This window comes from Phytophthora cinnamomi, assembly GCF_018691715.1.
Source record: "Phytophthora cinnamomi strain GKB4 chromosome Unknown Contig22, whole genome shotgun sequence".
NCBI lineage: Eukaryota > Oomycota > Peronosporomycetes > Peronosporales > Peronosporaceae > Phytophthora > Phytophthora cinnamomi.
In genome coordinates this window covers 694,254-716,225 of record NW_027150955.1, presented here as the reverse complement: position 1 = coordinate 716,225, position 21,972 = coordinate 694,254, and the positions used below count along the sequence as shown (strand labels likewise).

General features: G+C 63.2%; 6 protein-coding genes across 7 annotated transcripts; 3 read left to right on the top strand and 3 right to left on the bottom strand.

Moving 5' to 3' along the window:
• Positions 1-228: 228 nt before the first annotated feature.
• IUM83_12129 (elicitor-like transglutaminase) lies at positions 229-5,720 on the top strand (the record flags this gene model as incomplete). Its single annotated transcript, XM_067936733.1, has 2 exons — positions 229-584; positions 5,486-5,720. 2 exons carry the CDS (start codon positions 229-231, stop codon positions 5,718-5,720), a joined length of 591 nt encoding a protein of 196 aa, XP_067795055.1.
• Positions 5,721-7,167: 1,447 nt separating this feature from the next.
• Positions 7,168-8,585, top strand: IUM83_12128 (elicitor-like transglutaminase; the record flags this gene model as incomplete). Its single annotated transcript, XM_067936732.1, has 2 exons — positions 7,168-8,499; positions 8,568-8,585. 2 exons carry the CDS (start codon positions 7,168-7,170, stop codon positions 8,583-8,585), a joined length of 1,350 nt encoding a protein of 449 aa, XP_067795085.1.
• A 2-nt stretch (positions 8,586-8,587) lies between these two features.
• On the bottom strand, positions 8,588-12,941 carry IUM83_12127 (uncharacterized protein; the record flags this gene model as incomplete). Its single annotated transcript, XM_067936731.1, has 2 exons — positions 8,588-8,659; positions 8,724-12,941. 2 exons carry the CDS (start codon positions 12,939-12,941, stop codon positions 8,588-8,590), a joined length of 4,290 nt encoding a protein of 1,429 aa, XP_067795052.1.
• A 1,962-nt stretch (positions 12,942-14,903) lies between these two features.
• On the top strand, positions 14,904-17,060 carry IUM83_12126 (elicitor-like transglutaminase; the record flags this gene model as incomplete). Of its 2 annotated transcripts, none has more annotated exons than XM_067936730.1 (1): positions 14,904-17,060. In XM_067936730.1, the coding sequence occupies one exon, from the start codon at positions 14,904-14,906 to the stop codon at positions 17,058-17,060; it is 2,157 nt and encodes a 718-aa protein (XP_067795001.1). The 2 variants fall into 2 exon arrangements, with proteins under 2 accessions (XP_067795001.1, XP_067795002.1); XM_067936729.1 differs by having other exon boundaries at positions 15,609-17,060.
• Positions 17,061-17,274: 214 nt separating this feature from the next.
• IUM83_12125 (non-structural maintenance of chromosomes element 4) lies at positions 17,275-18,409 on the bottom strand (the record flags this gene model as incomplete). Its single annotated transcript, XM_067936728.1, has 3 exons — positions 17,275-17,408; positions 17,474-17,564; positions 17,633-18,409. The coding sequence occupies 3 exons, from the start codon at positions 18,407-18,409 to the stop codon at positions 17,275-17,277; spliced, it is 1,002 nt and encodes a 333-aa protein (XP_067795003.1).
• A 958-nt stretch (positions 18,410-19,367) lies between these two features.
• IUM83_12124 (Concanavalin A-like lectin/glucanase, subgroup) lies at positions 19,368-21,198 on the bottom strand (the record flags this gene model as incomplete). Its single annotated transcript, XM_067936727.1, has 4 exons — positions 19,368-19,921; positions 20,001-20,093; positions 20,403-20,893; positions 21,077-21,198. The coding sequence occupies 4 exons, from the start codon at positions 21,196-21,198 to the stop codon at positions 19,368-19,370; spliced, it is 1,260 nt and encodes a 419-aa protein (XP_067795053.1).
• Between the last annotated feature and the right edge of the window lie 774 nt (positions 21,199-21,972).

Here is a 21,972-nt window from a genome sequence, read left to right as displayed (position 1 = left end):
GGAGATCAGGCACAAACGCAAGCTTGAGTCCGCTTCACCTTGGCTGTGCCCCGTCGTCTAGTACAATATGGTGGTGCCCCTCTACCAGCATAGGGCACCATGCCGTGACCAATGACCCTGTGCCCGTGCAATGGATCTGCGTTGATCTTCTTTACTTGGCATTCTCAATTTCCTCGACTCGATCCGATCAGCGGCTACTGCCCAGCTCGCCAAGTCGAGACCTACAGGATGGTGATGGTTGCTCGCTCCATTGCGGCGCTCGGCGCGGCGGTTGCTGCAGCCTCGACTGTGATGGTCCAGGCAGCTCCACTCGAGTACAACCCGTACACTCCGGTGGAACTCAACGCACCGCTGACAGCGTCGCACCCGGCTTACGGTGCGAAGCCCAAGAGTGACTGCGTCAAGCCTGTCGTCCCTGTCGACCCCAACGCCGCGCATGCCCAGTCAATGGCGGTTCGCGGTGATGCGGCGTCCCGCATGCTGCGCGACATGGAGGACGCATCTGGCACGGACGTCGACGACTTGGCCTCATTCTTCGGTGAGAAACTGGAGGTGGACTTCACGACGCTCCAGAAGCACTATGCGTACGCTACGGCGTCGAGCGCGCCGTGGCCAGGCAGCTACTGGCCCACGTTCCAGGACGGAATCAACCACGCCTGGAAGCATGGCGAGGCCTCTGCGTCGGAAAAATACGCTAGAGCGTTCGATCTGGATGCCGCAGACCTCAAGAACAGGATCTCCGCTAGCAACGGTATCGACTCGTGTAACAGCAACACTGCATGCTACAGCGACACTGACTGCTCGTCGGGTGTCCCTTGCGCGAAGCGTGAGGGTGCGTCCAGCGGCTACTGCATCCCGACTTGGTACGGTATTTGCCACGCGTGGGCCCCGGCCGCTCTTCTCGAAGATGAGCCCAAGTGCAATGTGGAGAAGAACGGCGTGATGTTCCACGTCATGGACATCAAGGCGCTACTGACGGAAGTGTACGATGGGGCCGACATCAACACGGTGTTCACTGGCGCGCGCTTCAACGGACCGGATAATCCTGCGAGTGAAGACCAGTACGGACGCTTCACCGACGCCACTCGTCGCGACATCGGAGCAGGGTTCTTCCACATCGCCATCACTAACATTATGGGGAAACACCAGACACCGTTCATCATTGACGTGGCTGCGGATTCTGAGGTCTGGAACCAGCCCGTGTGGTCATTCCATGTGCAAACGATGGAGATAGTCGACACTGCGGAATCCTGCACGAAATACTTCGGCACGACTTCGTATCCGTTCAACGATAAGATGGTGCGTTTGGCTTACGTTAAGACCACCGTCATGTGGGCTGTCGAGGCTTACGTGGACGGCCCGCTTGTGTCGACCGGTAAAGTGAACTCGTACACGGTCTCGAATGACTACGAGTACCTGCTCGAGCTGGACGCCAGCAACGCCATCATCGGCGGTGAGTGGGTTGGAGACTCGAAGGAAGACCACCCGGATTTCCTGTGGTTCGCGACAAGCAAGCCTGACATTTCGACCGAGACGAGCGTTGGTCTCAAATACGCCAATGTGCGGGACCTCCTCGAGTTGTCTCTGGCTTGCAACTCGACGGGTAACGAGCTACCAACCACCGACAGCAACGACACTATCCCTGAGCCTACAACCCCAGGGAAAGCCAAAGGCGACACAGGCGCAGGTAAAGGAAAAACAGGAGCAACAACAGAAACCACTGCACCATCAACTCCAGAGCCCACACCTGTTCCAACCTCGACTACACCAACTGACGCCATTACACTAGCGCCGACGTCGACGCCCTCGACGCCGTACAGCTCGACCGATGCGCCGACCGCCACGGATACCACGACGGACGCGCCGACGCCTGCGCCGACCACCGTGTCGCCCGAAGACGAGTCCACCGTTGCGCCGACGTCGACGCCCTCGACGCCGTACAGCTCGACCGATGCGCCGACCGCCACGGATGCCGCGACGGACGCGCCGACGCCTGCGCCGACCACCGTGTCGCCCGAAGACGAGTCCACCGTTGCGCCGACGTCGACGCCCTCGACGCCGTACAGCTCGACCGATGCGCCGACCGCCACGGATGCCGCGACGGACGCGCCGACGCCTGCGCCGACCACCGTGTCGCCCGAAGACGAGTCCACCGTTGCGCCGACGTCGACGCCCTCGACGCCGTACAGCTCGACCGATGCGCCGACCGCCACGGATGCCGCGACGGACGCGCCGACGCCTGCGCCGACCACCGTGTCGCCCGAAGACGAGTCCACCGTTGCGCCGACGTCGACGCCCTCGACGCCGTACAGCTCGACCGATGCGCCGACCGCCACGGATGCCGCGACGGACGCGCCGACGCCTGCGCCGACCACCGTGTCGCCCGAAGACGAGTCCACCGTTGCGCCGACGTCGACGCCCTCGACGCCGTACAGCTCGACCGATGCGCCGACCGCCACGGATGCCGCGACGGACGCGCCGACGCCTGCGCCGACCACCGTGTCGCCCGAAGACGAGTCCACCGTTGCGCCGACGTCGACGCCCTCGACGCCGTACAGCTCGACCGATGCGCCGACCGCCACGGATGCCGCGACGGACGCGCCGACGCCTGGGCCAACCGCCGTGTCGCCCGAAGACGAGTCCACCGTTGCGCCGACGTCGACGCCCTCGACGCCGTACAGCTCGACCGATGCGCCGACCGCCACGGATGCCGCGACGGACGCGCCGACGCCTGCGCCGACCACCGTGTCGCCCGAAGACGAGTCCACCGTTGCGCCGACGTCGACGCCCTCGACGCCGTACAGCTCGACCGATGCGCCGACCGCCACGGATGCCGCGACGGACGCGCCGACGCCTGCGCCGACCACCGTGTCGCCCGAAGACGAGTCCACCGTTGCGCCGACGTCGACGCCCTCGACGCCGTACAGCTCGACCGATGCGCCGACCGCCACGGATGCCGCGACGGACGCGCCGACGCCTGCGCCGACCACCGTGTCGCCCGAAGACGAGTCCACCGTTGCGCCGACGTCGACGCCCTCGACGCCGTACAGCTCGACCGATGCGCCGACCGCCACGGATGCCGCGACGGACGCGCCGACGCCTGCGCCGACCACCGTGTCGCCCGAAGACGAGTCCACCGTTGCGCCGACGTCGACGCCCTCGACGCCGTACAGCTCGACCGATGCGCCGACCGCCACGGATGCCGCGACGGACGCGCCGACGCCTGCGCCGACCACCGTGTCGCCCGAAGACGAGTCCACCGTTGCGCCGACGTCGACGCCCTCGACGCCGTACAGCTCGACCGATGCGCCGACCGCCACGGATGCCGCGACGGACGCGCCGACGCCTGCGCCGACCACCGTGTCGCCCGAAGACGAGTCCACCGTTGCGCCGACGTCGACGCCCTCGACGCCGTACAGCTCGACCGATGCGCCGACCGCCACGGATGCCGCGACGGACGCGCCGACGCCTGCGCCGACCACCGTGTCGCCCGAAGACGAGTCCACCGTTGCGCCGACGTCGACGCCCTCGACGCCGTACAGCTCGACCGATGCGCCGACCGCCACGGATGCCGCGACGGACGCGCCGACGCCTGCGCCGACCACCGTGTCGCCCGAAGACGAGTCCACCGTTGCGCCGACATCGACGTCCTCGACGCCGTACAGCTCGACCGATGCGCCGACCGCCACGGATGCCGCGACGGACGCGCCGACGCCTGCGCCGACCACCGTGTCGCCCGAAGACGAGTCCACCGTTGCGCCGACGTCGACGCCCTCGACGCCGTACAGCTCGACCGATGCGCCGACCGCCACGGATGCCGCGACGGACGCGCCGACGCCTGGGCCGACCGCCGTGTCGCCCGAAGACGAGTCCACCGTTGCGCCGACGTCGACGCCCTCGACGCCGTACAGCTCGACCGATGCGCCGACCGCCACGGATGCCGCGACGGACGCGCCGACGCCTGCGCCGACCACCGTGTCGCCCGAAGACGAGTCCACCGTTGCGCCGACGTCGACGCCCTCGACGCCGTACAGCTCGACCGATGCGCCGACCGCCACGGATGCCGCGACGGACGCGCCGACGCCTGCGCCGACCACCGTGTCGCCCGAAGACGAGTCCACCGTTGCGCCGACGTCGACGCCCTCGACGCCGTACAGCTCGACCGATGCGCCGACCGCCACGGATGCCGCGACGGACGCGCCGACGCCTGCGCCGACCACCGTGTCGCCCGAAGACGAGTCCACCGTTGCGCCGACGTCGACGCCCTCGACGCCGTACAGCTCGACCGATGCGCCGACCGCCACGGATGCCGCGACGGACGCGCCGACGCCTGCGCCGACCACCGTGTCGCCCGAAGACGAGTCCACCGTTGCGCCGACGTCGACGCCCTCGACGCCGTACAGCTCGACCGATGCGCCGACCGCCACGGATGCCGCGACGGACGCGCCGACGCCTGCGCCGACCACCGTGTCGCCCGAAGACGAGTCCACCGTTGCGCCGACGTCGACGCCCTCGACGCCGTACAGCTCGACCGATGCGCCGACCGCCACGGATGCCGCGACGGACGCGCCGACGCCTGCGCCGACCACCGTGTCGCCCGAAGACGAGTCCACCGTTGCGCCGACGTCGACGCCCTCGACGCCGTACAGCTCGACCGATGCGCCGACCGCCACGGATGCCGCGACGGACGCGCCGACGCCTGCGCCGACCACCGTGTCGCCCGAAGACGAGTCCACCGTTGCGCCGACGTCGACGCCCTCGACGCCGTACAGCTCGACCGATGCGCCGACCGCCACGGATGCCGCGACGGACGCGCCGACGCCTGCGCCGACCACCGTGTCGCCCGAAGACGAGTCCACCGTTGCGCCGACGTCGACGCCCTCGACGCCGTACAGCTCGACCGATGCGCCGACCGCCACGGATGCCGCGACGGACGCGCCGACGCCTGCGCCGACCACCGTGTCGCCCGAAGACGAGTCCACCGTTGCGCCGACGTCGACGCCCTCGACGCCGTACAGCTCGACCGATGCGCCGACCGCCACGGATGCCGCGACGGACGCGCCGACGCCTGCGCCGACCACCGTGTCGCCCGAAGACGAGTCCACCGTTGCGCCGACGTCGACGCCCTCGACGCCGTACAGCTCGACCGATGCGCCGACCGCCACGGATGCCGCGACGGACGCGCCGACGCCTGCGCCGACCACCGTGTCGCCCGAAGACGAGTCCACCGTTGCGCCGACGTCGACGCCCTCGACGCCGTACAGCTCGACCGATGCGCCGACCGCCACGGATGCCGCGACGGTCGCCCGAAGACGAGTCCACCGTTGCGCCGACGTCGACGCCCTCGACGCCGTACAGCTCGACCGATGCGCCGACCGCCACGGATGCCTGTTGCGCCAACAACCGTTGAGGGTGAAGCGGCTGTGCCTGTATCGCCCAAGCTGCAATACTCACCATCGACTGCTCCTACGATCCAAAGCGTCAGCGGAGAGGAACAATTGACCCCTGCGACCAAGGGCAGCAATGTGTTCGCGCCGGAGAGAGACATCCCGTCAGAAGTTGTGACGCGGGCACCTACGGCTCCAATTAGTCAACGCAACCAGGGATACTCGGTGCAGCACAACCAAGGCAACGGCGACTACCGCCAGACGAGGGTTAGTGGCGAGGACGCTCGGTCTGTCGATCAGCCCGCTTCCGTGGAGCACGCGATGTGCGCGTAAGTGTCATAAATCCGTCGACTAGCCTAATTGCTGTTCCTAGGTTAGCTGACACTCTGAAGCGAATATGTATATAAGTCAACGTAATGTAATGCATTTTTCAGAATCCCCGTCACGATAGCTCTCGCTCCGCAGGACTTGACGAGCTCATGTTGTGCATCACTCCAACCTGAGCTTCGTGCCTTGCCTGAACGTTCTAGCGTCGCCTAATGGGACGATGCAGTCGTTCTCAGCGCATCTATGCGGTTTGGCCAGAATAATACTTATATGTATGGACTCGAATCCACTCAGAGCCTCCATCTCTGAGTGTCCTGCTTGGTGAGTTGTAGGTATGACCTAAAGGGTGACTGGGTGGCTATTATAACAATATCTTTGGGTATTGTTAGGTTTTAGACGTTACCGTATTAGTGTTAGTGCTTTCTACCGTCAAGTATAATAAGTAGTTTGGAATAGTTTGACATTTCAACGCAGTTTGAATATCCAATCGGAGCAACTTCAGCACAGCTAATACAATTTGCTTGTACGTCGCCTTAGAGAGTTTCGTTGGGTGGATGGATGGATGGACGGATGACAGGATGAATGGCCCACTCCCGAATCACTAGGATCTGCAACACACTTCATGTCATCAAGCGTGTGCGCATCCTAGTGGTTTTGGAGCAGGCCATTCATTAAGTCAATGGCGATTTGAAATACAATAGTTTCCTGGTCGCACCACGTGGCCCACGCTCGGTCTTCATAATATGTGCGCTTCATCGCCATAAGCTACGATCGATCAACAGAGAGCAGTGTTGCGTCACTGCTCTCATAACTCTGCTGAACAACTGGTATATTTACTATGCAGACGGGTTTACGCACACCGCGAAAATGACTATTGTAGAGACACCTTCGCTTCTGTTGAGCTGGTGTTGAAGCATCTGACAACCTATCTCAATCTTCAGAGAGAGAGAGAGAGAGAGAGAGAGAGAGAGAGAGAGAGAGAGAGAGAAGCTCGATCACCAAGTGATGACTCGTTGTGGACCCTATGCGAGCTCAAATTTATTGCTGTCGGTCGGTCCGAGCTAAACAGTTTCTTGTACGCTGTCCAAATGCAGTTGCGTGTCAGCGCAGCGTTACAAGGTTGGTTGTGCATCCTTCCAATTGGGATCACACCAAGATAAGAAGTGGAGGTTCGCTAAGTTTAGCAGGCAATCCCCTACATCCTAACAATACAAGTCATGATTGGGGAGATCAGGCACAAACGCAAGCTTGAGTCCGCTTCACCTTGGCTGTGCCCCGTCGTCTAGTACAATATGGTGGTGCCCCTCTACCAGCATAGGGCACCATGCCGTGACCAATGACCCTGTGCCCGTGCAATGGATCTGCGTTGATCTTCTTTACTTGGCATTCTCAATTTCCTCGACTCGATCCGATCAGCGGCTACTGCCCAGCTCGCCAAGTCGAGACCTACAGGATGGTGATGGTTGCTCGCTCCATTGCGGCGCTCGGCGCGGCGGTTGCTGCAGCCTCGACTGTGATGGTCCAGGCAGCTCCACTCGAGTACAACCCGTACACTCCGGTGGAACTCAACGCACCGCTGACAGCGTCGCACCCGGCTTACGGTGCGAAGCCCAAGAGTGACTGCGTCAAGCCTGTCGTCCCTGTCGACCCCAACGCCGCGCATGCCCAGTCAATGGCGGTTCGCGGTGATGCGGCGTCCCGCATGCTGCGCGACATGGAGGACGCATCTGGCACGGACGTCGACGACTTGGCCTCATTCTTCGGTGAGAAACTGGAGGTGGACTTCACGACGCTCCAGAAGCACTATGCGTACGCTACGGCGTCGAGCGCGCCGTGGCCAGGCAGCTACTGGCCCACGTTCCAGGACGGAATCAACCACGCCTGGAAGCATGGCGAGGCCTCTGCGTCGGAAAAATACGCTAGAGCGTTCGATCTGGATGCCGCAGACCTCAAGAACAGGATCTCCGCTAGCAACGGTATCGACTCGTGTAACAGCAACACTGCATGCTACAGCGACACTGACTGCTCGTCGGGTGTCCCTTGCGCGAAGCGTGAGGGTGCGTCCAGCGGCTACTGCATCCCGACTTGGTACGGTATTTGCCACGCGTGGGCCCCGGCCGCTCTTCTCGAAGATGAGCCCAAGTGCAATGTGGAGAAGAACGGCGTGATGTTCCACGTCATGGACATCAAGGCGCTACTGACGGAAGTGTACGATGGGGCCGACATCAACACGGTGTTCACTGGCGCGCGCTTCAACGGACCGGATAGTCCTGCGAGTGAAGACCAGTACGGACGCTTCACCGACGCCACTCGTCGCGACATCGGAGCAGGGTTCTTCCACATCGCCATCACTAACATTATGGGGAAACACCAGACACCGTTCATCATTGACGTGGCTGCGGATTCTGAGGTCTGGAACCAGCCCGTGTGGTCATTCCATGTGCAAACGATGGAGATAGTCGACACTGCGGAATCCTGCACGAAATACTTCGGCACGACTTCGTATCCGTTCAACGATAAGATGGTGCGTTTGGCTTACGTTAAGACCACCGTCATGTGGGCTGTCGAGGCTTACGTGGACGGCCCGCTTGTGTCGACCGGTAAAGTGAACTCGTACACGGTCTCGAATGACTACGAGTACCTGCTCGAGCTGGACGCCAGCAACGCCATCATCGGCGGTGAGTGGGTTGGAGACTCGAAGGAAGACCACCCGGATTTCCTGTGGTTCGCGACAAGCAAGCCTGACATTTCGACCGAGACGAGCGTTGGTCTCAAATACGCCAATGTGCGGGACCTCCTCGAGTTGTCTCTGGCTTGCAACTCGACGGGTAACGAGCTACCAACCACCGACAGCAACGACACTATCCCTGAGCCTACAACCCCAGGGAAAGCCAAAGGCGACACAGGCGCAGGTAAAGGAAAAACAGGAGCAACAACAGAAACCACTGCACCATCAACTCCAGAGCCCACACCTGTTCCAACCTCGACTACACCAACTGACGCCATTACCCTAGCGCCGACGTCGACGCCCTCGACGCCGTACAGCTCGACCGATGCGCCGACCGCCACGGATACCACGACGGACGCGCCGACGCCTGCGCCGACCACCGTGTCGCCCGAAGACGAGTCCACCGTTGCGCCGACGTCGACGCCCTCGACGCCGTACAGCTCGACCGATGCGCCGACCGCCACGGATGCCGCGACGGACGCGCCGACGCCTGCGCCGACCACCGTGTCGCCCGAAGACGAGTCCACCGTTGCGCCGACGTCGACGCCCTCGACGCCGTACAGCTCGACCGATGCGCCGACCGCCACGGATGCCGCGACGGACGCGCCGACGCCTGCGCCGACCACCGTGTCGCCCGAAGACGAGTCCACCGTTGCGCCGACGTCGACGCCCTCGACGCCGTACAGCTCGACCGATGCGCCGACCGCCACGGATGCCGCGACGGACGCGCCGACGCCTGCGCCGACCACCGTGTCGCCCGAAGACGAGTCCACCGTTGCGCCGACGTCGACGCCCTCGACGCCGTACAGCTCGACCGATGCGCCGACCGCCACGGATGCCGCGACGGACGCGCCGACGCCTGCGCCGACCACCGTGTCGCCCGAAGACGAGTCCACCGTTGCGCCGACGTCGACGCCCTCGACGCCGTACAGCTCGACCGATGCGCCGACCGCCACGGATGCCGCGACGGACGCGCCGACGCCTGCGCCGACCACCGTGTCGCCCGAAGACGAGTCCACCGTTGCGCCGACGTCGACGCCCTCGACGCCGTACAGCTCGACCGATGCGCCGACCGCCACGGATGCCGCGACGGACGCGCCGACGCCTGCGCCGACCACCGTGTCGCCCGAAGACGAGTCCACCGTTGCGCCGACGTCGACGCCCTCGACGCCGTACAGCTCGACCGATGCGCCGACCGCCACGGATGCCGCGACGGACGCGCCGACGCCTGCGCCGACCACCGTGTCGCCCGAAGACGAGTCCACCGTTGCGCCGACGTCGACGCCCTCGACGCCGTACAGCTCGACCGATGCGCCGACCGCCACGGATGCCGCGACGGACGCGCCGACGCCTGCGCCGACCACCGTGTCGCCCGAAGACGAGTCCACCGTTGCGCCGACGTCGACGCCCTCGACGCCGTACAGCTCGACCGATGCGCCGACCGCCACGGATGCCGCGACGGACGCGCCGACGCCTGCGCCGACCACCGTGTCGCCCGAAGACGAGTCCACCGTTGCGCCGACGTCGACGCCCTCGACGCCGTACAGCTCGACCGATGCGCCGACCGCCACGGATGCCGCGACGGACGCGCCGACGCCTGCGCCGACCACCGTGTCGCCCGAAGACGAGTCCACCGTTGCGCCGACGTCGACGCCCTCGACGCCGTACAGCTCGACCGATGCGCCGACCGCCACGGATGCCGCGACGGACGCGCCGACGCCTGCGCCGACCACCGTGTCGCCCGAAGACGAGTCCACCGTTGCGCCGACGTCGACGCCCTCGACGCCGTACAGCTCGACCGATGCGCCGACCGCCACGGATGCCGCGACGGACGCGCCGACGCCTGCGCCGACCACCGTGTCGCCCGAAGACGAGTCCACCGTTGCGCCGACGTCGACGCCCTCGACGCCGTACAGCTCGACCGATGCGCCGACCGCCACGGATGCCGCGACGGACGCGCCGACGCCTGCGCCGACCACCGTGTCGCCCGAAGACGAGTCCACCGTTGCGCCGACGTCGACGCCCTCGACGCCGTACAGCTCGACCGATGCGCCGACCGCCACGGATGCCGCGACGGACGCGCCGACGCCTGCGCCGACCACCGTGTCGCCCGAAGACGAGTCCACCGTTGCGCCGACGTCGACGCCCTCGACGCCGTACAGCTCGACCGATGCGCCGACCGCCACGGATGCCGCGACGGACGCGCCGACGCCTGCGCCGACCACCGTGTCGCCCGAAGACGAGTCCACCGTTGCGCCGACGTCGACGCCCTCGACGCCGTACAGCTCGACCGATGCGCCGACCGCCACGGATGCCGCGACGGACGCGCCGACGCCTGCGCCGACCACCGTGTCGCCCGAAGACGAGTCCACCGTTGCGCCGACGTCGACGCCCTCGACGCCGTACAGCTCGACCGATGCGCCGACCGCCACGGATGCCGCGACGGACGCGCCGACGCCTGCGCCGACCACCGTGTCGCCCGAAGACGAGTCCACCGTTGCGCCGACGTCGACGCCCTCGACGCCGTACAGCTCGACCGATGCGCCGACCGCCACGGATGCCGCGACGGACGCGCCGACGCCTGCGCCGACCACCGTGTCGCCCGAAGACGAGTCCACCGTTGCGCCGACGTCGACGCCCTCGACGCCGTACAGCTCGACCGATGCGCCGACCGCCACGGATGCCGCGACGGACGCGCCGACGCCTGCGCCGACCACCGTGTCGCCCGAAGACGAGTCCACCGTTGCGCCGACGTCGACGCCCTCGACGCCGTACAGCTCGACCGATGCGCCGACCGCCACGGATGCCGCGACGGACGCGCCGACGCCTGCGCCGACCACCGTGTCGCCCGAAGACGAGTCCACCGTTGCGCCGACGTCGACGCCCTCGACGCCGTACAGCTCGACCGATGCGCCGACCGCCACGGATGCCGCGACGGACGCGCCGACGCCTGCGCCGACCACCGTGTCGCCCGAAGACGAGTCCACCGTTGCGCCGACGTCGACGCCCTCGACGCCGTACAGCTCGACCGATGCGCCGACCGCCACGGATGCCGCGACGGACGCGCCGACGCCTGCGCCGACCACCGTGTCGCCCGAAGACGAGTCCACCGTTGCGCCGACGTCGACGCCCTCGACGCCGTACAGCTCGACCGATGCGCCGACCGCCACGGATGCCGCGACGGACGCGCCGACGCCTGCGCCGACCACCGTGTCGCCCGAAGACGAGTCCACCGTTGCGCCGACGTCGACGCCCTCGACGCCGTACAGCTCGACCGATGCGCCGACCGCCACGGATGCCGCGACGGACGCGCCGACGCCTGCGCCGACCACCGTGTCGCCCGAAGACGAGTCCACCGTTGCGCCGACGTCGACGCCCTCGACGCCGTACAGCTCGACCGATGCGCCGACCGCCACGGATGCCGCGACGGACGCGCCGACGCCTGCGCCGACCACCGTGTCGCCCGAAGACGAGTCCACCGTTGCGCCGACGTCGACGCCCTCGACGCCGTACAGCTCGACCGATGCGCCGACCGCCACGGATGCCGCGACGGACGCGCCGACGCCTGCGCCGACCACCGTGTCGCCCGAAGACGAGTCCACCGTTGCGCCGACGTCGACGCCCTCGACGCCGTACAGCTCGACCGATGCGCCGACCGCCACGGATGCCGCGACGGACGCGCCGACGCCTGCGCCGACCACCGTGTCGCCCGAAGACGAGTCCACCGTTGCGCCGACGTCGACGCCCTCGACGCCGTACAGCTCGACCGATGCGCCGACCGCCACGGATGCCGCGACGGACGCGCCGACGCCTGCGCCGACCACCGTGTCGCCCGAAGACGAGTCCACCGTTGCGCCGACGTCGACGCCCTCGACGCCGTACAGCTCGACCGATGCGCCGACCGCCACGGATGCCGCGACGGACGCGCCGACGCCTGCGCCGACCACCGTGTCGCCCGAAGACGAGTCCACCGTTGCGCCGACGTCGACGCCCTCGACGCCGTACAGCTCGACCGATGCGCCGACCGCCACGGATGCCGCGACGGACGCGCCGACGCCTGCGCCGACCACCGTGTCGCCCGAAGACGAGTCCACCGTTGCGCCGACGTCGACGCCCTCGACGCCGTACAGCTCGACCGATGCGCCGACCGCCACGGATGCCGCGACGGACGCGCCGACGCCTGCGCCGACCACCGTGTCGCCCGAAGACGAGTCCACCGTTGCGCCGACGTCGACGCCCTCGACGCCGTACAGCTCGACCGATGCGCCGACCGCCACGGATGCCGCGACGGACGCGCCGACGCCTGCGCCGACCACCGTGTCGCCCGAAGACGAGTCCACCGTTGCGCCGACGTCGACGCCCTCGACGCCGTACAGCTCGACCGATGCGCCGACCGCCACGGATGCCGCGACGGACGCGCCGACGCCTGCGCCGACCACCGTGTCGCCCGAAGACGAGTCCACCGTTGCGCCGACGTCGACGCCCTCGACGCCGTACAGCTCGACCGATGCGCCGACCGCCACGGATGCCGCGACGGACGCGCCATCGGGATTTGTGCCTCAGAAGGAATACGACCCGTCGGATGACGAGACCAGCGCTTTTGCTAGTGGTGATGTTGTTGTGACTCCTGCGCCAACAACCGTTGAGGGTGAAGCGGCTGTGCCTGTATCGCCCAAGCTGCAATACTCACCATCGACTGCTCCTACGATCCAAAGCGTCAGCGGAGAGGAACAGTTGACCCCTGCGACCAAGGGCAGCGATGTGTTCGCGCTGGAGAGAGACATCCCGTCAGAAGTTGTGACGCGGGCACCTACGGCTCCAATTAGTCAACGCAACCAGGGATACCCGGTGCAGCACAACCAAGGCAATGGCGACTACCGCCAGACGAGGGTTAGTGGCGAGGACGCTCGGTCTGTCGATCAGCCCGCTTCCGTGGAGCACGCGATGTGCGCGTAAGTGTCATAAATCCGTCGACTAGCCTAATTGCTGTTCCTAGGTTAGCTGACACTCTGAAGCGAATATGTATATAAGTCAACGTAATGTAATGCATTTTTCAGAATCCCCGTCACGATAGCTCTCGCTCCGCAGGACTTGACGAGCTCATGTTGTGCATCACTCCAACCTGAGCTTCGTGCCTTGCCTGAACGTTCTAGCGTCGCCTAATGGGACGATGCAGTCGTTCTCGGCGCCTTCTGGCCAGGATAGTACTTGAGCCGAGAGGAGGTTGTCCTATTGAGCGTGTTTGCTACGGAGTTGTGCTTCAGCATCTTTATGCTGGTTGGGCTCGCTGCCTTCGTGGTAACGGATGCTGCGAATATCTCAGGCTAAGGCTAACGCCTTGCATGTTTCAGTAGTTCGTGTGTAAGCTATCATTTATCGGCACGCAAGCTTTAACCTGAGCGTACAGGCCGACTCTGCGCACAAGGATATGCAGATGACGTTCTTCACCTTCGTCGATTGCTGCCGGACAGCCTACACCAGAGCCCAGAGTGCCGAGCCCCGTGCGTTGTAAACTAACCTAACGGACAACAACCGACTAGCAAACATCCAGCCGGAGGAGTACGCTCACGTAGGCGGATTCATATCCTCGAGGACTCATATCCTCGAGGCCAGCCCTCGTCTCAGTGAACTCGACTCGCTGACAGCTGCGGCCGCTGCACTTCTTGGTGAGCGGCGACCACGGCAGCCCTGCGGTTTGACTTGTGGTCCCGCCTCCGCATCGCCACCAGCGACTACACCAGCTGACACTCGGTCGCCAATCTTTTGGGGACGTGATCGAGCGCGTCCAGCACGGGGCAAGACGCTATCGGCGCTGCAAAACTCAATGTGCGGAGAATGACCATTCTCGCCAGCAGTGGCCGGTGTCGGCACCGACTCGACTTTGAGGTGATGCAAAAACAAGAAGTATCCAGCATAACGGACGAACAGTGCAATTCGCTATGCGTGCAACCGACGCAACCATAACCAGCCGAGCAGCGATGGCTACGAGTATGCATCTCTAAGGCGTATAGAGATCGTAGGCAGGGTTCTATGACATGTCAACCGGTCAAAACTTGCATGCGCTCTAGCTACACACGAGCATGGCCTTGTCATTCGGTGCACTACGTTCAAGCCGCCACTCTCAGCTAGCGGCGCAGTAATGCGTGGGGCGCTATCAGATAGCTAGCTGTCTTCGAGGCACGTGCTGCGTAGCCACGCTGCTGGTACCCAGAGGTCAGAGTGGTGGGGTTTCAGTCGCCATCCGGTCGCTGCGAACGACGCCATGCTGGCCAAGGCTTCGGACGTTGCAGCTCGCCCGTGGGGATAACTGAAAGCGAAACATTCGCATCGCAGATCTGCCTGCTCGGCTTGGAAACCCATTCCCCAATTTTCCAACTCGTTGGAAAGTTACCTTCCACTCCCAACAGTGGAGCTACCGTAGACGCCTGCCTACCGAGACATCGACTGGCCCATTCTCGAGTATGGTGAAGATTTTCCGCTCCGTTGCACTCGGAGCCGTGATTGCTGCCGCCTTGCTCGCGCAAACTCAAGCAGCGCCGATCAGCTGCAACCCAGTGACTGACACGAACAAGGAGGGTTGCGACCCGCAGCGTGCTGGACCTGTGGACGAAACTTGTGAGGTGCAAGTCCCCGACAGTGAACAGTGCAAGGTGGACGACGCAGGCAGCGCTAGTCACAAGTCATTGCGTCGCTTGGAAGATGCGGCCAACTCGGACGTCTCGGACTTGGAGAGCTTCTTGGGCGAGAGCCTGGAGCTGGACTTCACGACCCTGAAGAACGAGTTCTCGTCAGCATCGGCAGCAACGATTCCGTGGCCAGGCAGCTACTGGCCTACGTACCAAGACAGCATCAACGTCATTTGGAAATCGGGCGAGGACAGCGCCAGCGAGAAGTACGCTAAAGCCTACGGTCTCGACCCCACCGACTTCACGAACAAGATCTCGGCGAAGACCGGCATCGACTCGCGCAAGACGAGCACCGCGTGCTCTGCAGACGGAGACTGTACGTCCCTCAACGACGGCAGTGTGTGCGCCAAGCGCAAGGGGGCTTCCACCGGCTACTGCATACCGACGTGGTATGGTATCTGCCACGCTTGGACACCTGCCTCCATCCTCGAATCGGAGCCCAAGTGCGACGTCGTCAAGAACGGCCAAACCTTCCACGCCATGGATATCAAGGCTCTGCTGACGGACGTCTACGACGGTACTTCCCTCAAGACGGTCTTCACCGGCGCACGTTTCAACGGTCCCGACACACCAGCCAACGTGGACTCCTATGGACGCTACAAGAGCGACTCACGTCGTGATCTGGGCGCCGGGTTTTTCCACATCGCCATCAGCAACATCATGGGCAAGCACAAGCAAGCGTTCATCGTCGATGTCGTTTCAGGCTCCCAGGTGTGGAACCAACCTGTCCGATCGTATGATGTGGAGACGATGGAGCTCGTGGACGCTAGCGAGGCCTCGCTCAAGTACTTCGGCAAGAGTACGTACCCGTTCAACTCGGCTATGAAGTACCTTGCATACGTCAAAACCAAGTTCAGCTGGATCGTCGAAGCCTACGCCGATGGCCCGCTTGTCTCGACTGGAAAGGTGGACTCGTACACGGTCTCCGATGACTACGAGTACCTGCTCGAGCTGGATGGCAATTACACCGTCATCGGTGGCGAGTGGGTGGACGGCTCGAAGGAAGACCACCCAGACTTCCTGTGGTTTCCGACGGCCAAGCCCGCTTCAGACGCTGTCACAAGCACTGGCTTGAGCTACGCCAACGTGCTGGAGCTGCTTGAGCTTTCCTTGTCGTGTGGTGCTACCAATGGGTCGGAGAGTGGGTCAGCTAGTGCTTCGGCCAGCGCATCCACAAGCAAGTCAGCAAGCGCTGCGGCCAGTGCTTCAACCAGTGTGTCAACGTCCACCAGCGCGTCCACCAGCGCGTCAGCTTCCACCAGTTCGTCCACGAGCGCGTCAGCGTCCACCAGTGCATCCACCAGTGCGTCAGCAAGTACTTCGGCAAGTGCTTCAACTAGCGGCTCAACCACGTCGGGAAGTACCGAGGATGCCAGTGCCGCCTCGAACTACGGAAACGGAACCAACGAAGACGCATCGGCTGGATCAACTTACGGCGAGGGTTCCGACGAAGCTCGTAGCGCGTCTGAGGCGGGGTCTGCCGGAACTGCTGCGCCCATTCCGAGCAAGGGCAAGGGTGGCAAGTTCGGCACTACCGATGCCACGGAGACGTACACCAGCAAGAAGGCCACGACTGAGCAAGGCGTTGCTAACCTGCCGAGCGGCAAGGACGCTCTGATGCTGACCCCGAGCACCTCCAGCTCCACTGGCTCGACCGAGAGTTACACTGCTGGTAATGTGTCTAGCGGCAAGGACACCTTGACCCTGGTCGCGAGCAGCGCAAGTACCACCGGTTCGACTGAGGAAGACACCGCAGCCAGTCTTCCGAGCGGCAAGGATGCCTTGGCCTTGACCCCGAGCGCTTCCGTTCCAACCACCACAGCTGATGAAGAATCGACTGTCACCGACGCACCGTCGAGCAGCGGACAAGAAGCGACATCGACGACAACGACGACGGCGACCCAGACTTCTGTGCACAACAGCTGCAAGTAAGCGACTTTGTCCTTAGCCAGCACGGCGCCCAGATCTACACATTGCACATCATGACGTTGTTCTGCATTTGTTAGAACGCGAAAATACACCCCTCGTTTTGAAGTAAGCTGGATGAGCTTGCACTTGACACTTCCGCCTTGATAACAGAAAAAAAGCGTCGCAATTAAGAAAATACCAATACCCCCATGCTAGACGTACTAGCACCGCCCGGTAGCTACGAGCGATGGCCGAGCAGAGGCTCGTCACGCCCAGTTTGCTGAGCGATCTGCTCCCACTGGGCAGGCGTGATGCTGATGATGCTCTGTGTCGACACCGGCAGGTTCTTGTCCTCTTCGCCCTCGTGGTTATCTGCCATATTTCATCACACTTAGCAGCGCATCGCCAGCGACATCCACCGCAGATCTCCAACTTACAGATGTACGGGAGCCCCGTGTCCTCGTCGATCCCGATTTCAGCCGAGCTGTTCCGCACCAGGAACGACGTGTCGAAGAGGTTCTCCACCGTCTACACAGCCCCCACCAATTAGTTCTCCCTACTCCACACCCAGCAACATCACCACCACAACCACGCACCTGCGTGAAGCTCTTGGGGTTGACCACCACGTCGAACAGCGGCTGACGGCGCTCGCGCGCGCTCAGCGTGGACTGCAGCACCTCGAGGCGGCGCGCCTGCGCGTCCTTGCGGTCCTTCTTGTTGGTGTACTCGGAGGGCCTTGCCTCCTGCGCGTGGACGTCCTCCTGCGCGCGGCGCGCCTTCTTGCGCTCCTTGCGCAGCACCTCCGTGTCCATGAGGCCGAAGAGGAAGCTGATCTCGGGCACGGAGCGGAAGCAGGCGCCGGCGGCGGCGCCCAGCGCCGTCCAGTCGAAGCGGCCGGCCTGCGACTCCGCCGCGCAGGCCTCCTGCGACGCGCGCAGCAGCTCCAGCGCGTCGAACTTGGTGAGGTCGCTGGCCCCGAGCGCCTGCGACTGCTTGGCCACGGCCGCGTTGAGCTCGTCCAGGTTGCTGGCGTCCAGGTTGGCCTCGCGCGGGTAGCACACGCGGTCGTACATGACGTCCAGCTCCTGCGTGTGCGCGGCGAACGTGGCGCTCGAGAGCGTGGCCAGGTCCGACGCGTTCTCCTTGATGCTCTGCAGCAGCTCGCGCTCCTGGTAGCGCACGTGGCGCCGGTCCTTCTCCGTCAGCTGCGAGAGCTCCAGGAAGCCCTTGCGCTTGCGCCCGGGCGGCGTCGCGCGGCGCTCGGCCGCTTCATCCGCGTCCACGACCACGGTGCGCTGCGTCTGCTGCGTCTGCTCCTCGTCGCTGGCCTCGTCCGAGTCGCGCGCGCGCCGCCGCTTGCCGGAGCTGCCCATGGTGTCTGCCGCCCAAAAAATATATTAATATTGGGTACCGTTTTTTAATCCGCTAGCAGGGGTTCGTAGTAACGGCAATATATATTAGTGTTATATTATGAAATCAACAAATTGCAAGTAGTAATCGATAATCGCACTGAGAGTGTCATAAATAGTAGCTATAGACGAAACTAGAATTGGTACGATAGTAATACAACTAAATTATTAATACTTACCAATATAATGATTTCTATGTAGTTCTGTGTCATGACGTATTTAACAGATTATATTATAACATGAATTGTGATATCGCTATACTATACTACCCCGAAATCTGCGTTACTACGAATCGCTGCGCTCAAGCCATTCGAGGTTTAAGCTGTGGTTGGTGGTGGCGGAGATGATTCGAACGAGATGACGCAGATACTTTTGAACGGGCTGGCGCTGCATGTAGTCCCGCGGTTGGCTGGGCTCCATGCGTGCGTGGAGCGCCACGCTGCGGTCGACTCGCGGCGCCTTGGCCCTTGAGAAGAGCTCTTCTACCGCCTATGGCACTATGATCCCCCCTGCAGCCTTCAGTAGTTACGACACCATTGCGCTGCTTGCAACTGCAGCAAGCACTCGCTCCGGTCTTGTGATGTCAACGTCATTTACGTAATAATTCAACCAACTCTCTCGCTACTCTCGCTCGGCTACCAAGAAAGCGGAGGCGCTGCCTACCTACTCATGGGGCAGCCCGCGTCTCGTCCAGCTTCTTGGGCCTGGAATAAATCTACTGGTGGAGCTGCTGCGCGTGGAGCGCGGACGCCAGCGACTCGGGGCCGTGTTCGACGCTACCGCCGACGCCTTCACCGTCGAGTCGCTGCTGCTGACACTTCCACGCCCCGCGATCCTGATGCTCCTGTTCTCTGGATGGTCTCTCTCGCCCTTGTTGCCGCCTGCGCGACGGTCTCTAAACGCTTGAAAAACATGACCACGCCTACAATTCTACAGCCAGCGAGTCTCGGTCGCGTGCTGTGCTGTATCCCTGCTCCAGACTCGGGCGACGGCCTATTGACCTGTTGCTTGAGCTCGGCCGGCGGTCTGTCGAGTAGCTGCCGGACAGGATGCGCTCGTTCGGGTAGCTGCCTGCGGCCATACCGGCCAGGTCGCCGGAGCTGTTGCGCATGTGCACGGGAGCGAGGCCAATTCCTAACCTATCGGCGCTACCGCTGTTCGCCGGGTTCGCGTACATGGGCTTGTACTCGCTCGAGAAGCTGCCGGAGCTGCCGGATCGCGCATGGCCGCGAGCACTTGTCGGCGCCTGCGAAAACAGGGTCGGGGTAGGAACACCAGATCCCATGACATCCTGGCGCTGGCGGGGGTACTGCTGCTGGTAGTAGCTGGCGTCCGCCTGGTCGTCCTCATTCTCGTACAAGCGGTTGCGTGCCTTGCAGTAGCACGAAAGCACCGACACGACGGCGACCGTGAAGACCAGCACGCCGCAGCAAATAATCAGCGCGATCTGCCACGTCTTCAGGCCGTTGCTGCTTGCTGCTCGCAATAAATCCGCCCAAAACGTCAGTAAAACAAATGTCGTTGCCCGATATCAACCCTGTCGGCATCCACTCACATGTGGCGGTCGTTCCCGCATCGCCCGCGTTGTCACTGGAGCTCGAGCTGCTGGTCGTAGTAGTGGTGGTGGTGTTCGAAGTACCGTTCGTGTCTGCAGTGGGGGAAGAAGTAGCAGAGGTTGAATTCGACGAAGTACCTGAAGTAGCAGCAGGAGACGTAGTGGCGGGTGCATCTGTAAGCGTCAATACATCCAGCCAGCACCACAGCAGCGACGAGAGCATTACCGAGATGAGAGGAGAGGAGAAGAGCAGCAACGAACGACGCCAGACGCCACAGCACGAAGCAAAACAAAATAAAAAGCACACACCACCAGCGACGAATAATTCACAGCCAGGACAACAACAAGCACAGCGAAGGTCAGAGAGAACGACACCTAACACCCCACTCTGATTCTTTTTACCTGTCGTGGTGGTGGTCGAGCTGGCCGAGCCGGTCGTCGACTTGGACGACGTGGTGGACTTGGTGGAGCTGCTGGTGCTGTTGGTCGTCGTGGACGTCGACGTGGACGACGTGCTGTTGGACGTGCTGTTGGACGAGTCCGACGAGTACGTGCAGTCGCCGCAGTCCGTGCCGTACGTGCAGGTGCCGTCGCTGTTGATGGCGTAGCCGATGACGACGCCGTTGGTCTCGTCGTAGCACTGGCCGCAGCTGCAGCTGCCCGAGCCCGTGCGGGTGGCGCCCGAGCCGCTGCAGCTGCAGCCGGCGGTGCCGCCCGGCCCGAAGCCCGTGAGCTCGGTGGTGTAGCAGATCTCGGCGCAGGCCGCGGCGTCCACGGGCGTCCACGATGCGAGCGCGGCGCTGGCCGCCAACGCGGCGAGAGCCCATGCGCGCATGCTGCCGGCTTTGAACTGGCTCAAGCTCTTGGCGTTGTGCGCTGTAGGTATGTATAACCTGGCGGAGGCAACGGACAAAGCCACACGATCGAACAGACGCACGTGCGGAAGGCGGGCGTGAGTGGCTTGGTGGCTTTCCGCCCCAGCAGACGGCGACGCACCTCAATGGCCGGTGCGCTGGCCACAAGGCACGAGCGATCCCCGGGGACGCAGGAAAAGCAAAGTGGTCGGTTACACGCACGAGTAGGCCTGGCCCGGTCGGGGCTGGCGAGGCTTGGGCTTGAGCTTGGTGCTTGCCTTTCGCCAAGCGAGAGAGCGGGGGAGCGATAATGAATCCGCCGCGCGATTGCCAATGCTGCCCAAGGCTCGGACCGAATGTCTCTCGGCGGAAAGTGCGGCCAGGGCTAGGGCGAGTCAGATTATGTGCCAGTCGGCGCGGCTGAATGTTACCACGATTCAGTACTATAGCGAAGGGGTCATCAGTACATGTGCGTGAATGGTCCATTAGACAGTACAGAGGGAAGGAAGACTCGCGCCACGAAAGGCTTACCCTCTCCAGTGGTTGGGGTATTTTCTGTCCTATCGAGCCTCGAATGCGAATTTGGTAATGCTATTAGATTTCTACAGTCCTCCAGTAGCTTACAAACTGGGTGGTTCTCGAAATCGGCGACTCCTTACTGCTATGTGGAAACAGGTGACAAGCGCTGGTCTAGAGATGAAACATGCGGTTTAACCACACGCTGCTACTGCTGCTTCTGCTCCCAATTGTTGCGCAGTAACAACGTCACGTGCAGAGATTTAGTTATAGGAGTTGATATTCAACGTAGATTTCACTTCTTCTTGGTGTACTGAATTGTGCTAATCACAACGACGCTTAGAATTTCAGATGTACGGTACCTGGCTGATGACTCTGCAGAGTCTGCAGTGATGACAGACCGCCGAGCAGCTGGGGCGATGTGCCTCTATAAAGCGCGGCAGCCGGCGGCGGCGACGGACACTTGCCGTGAGCTTGCATGGACAATGTCCATGTCCACTGGACATGCACGCAATGCGAGCGGTGGCAACTTGACGCAGTCGACATGCTAGTGTCTAGCGGTCTAGCCTAGACCGCTTGCCTTGAGACAAAGTCGATCGCCG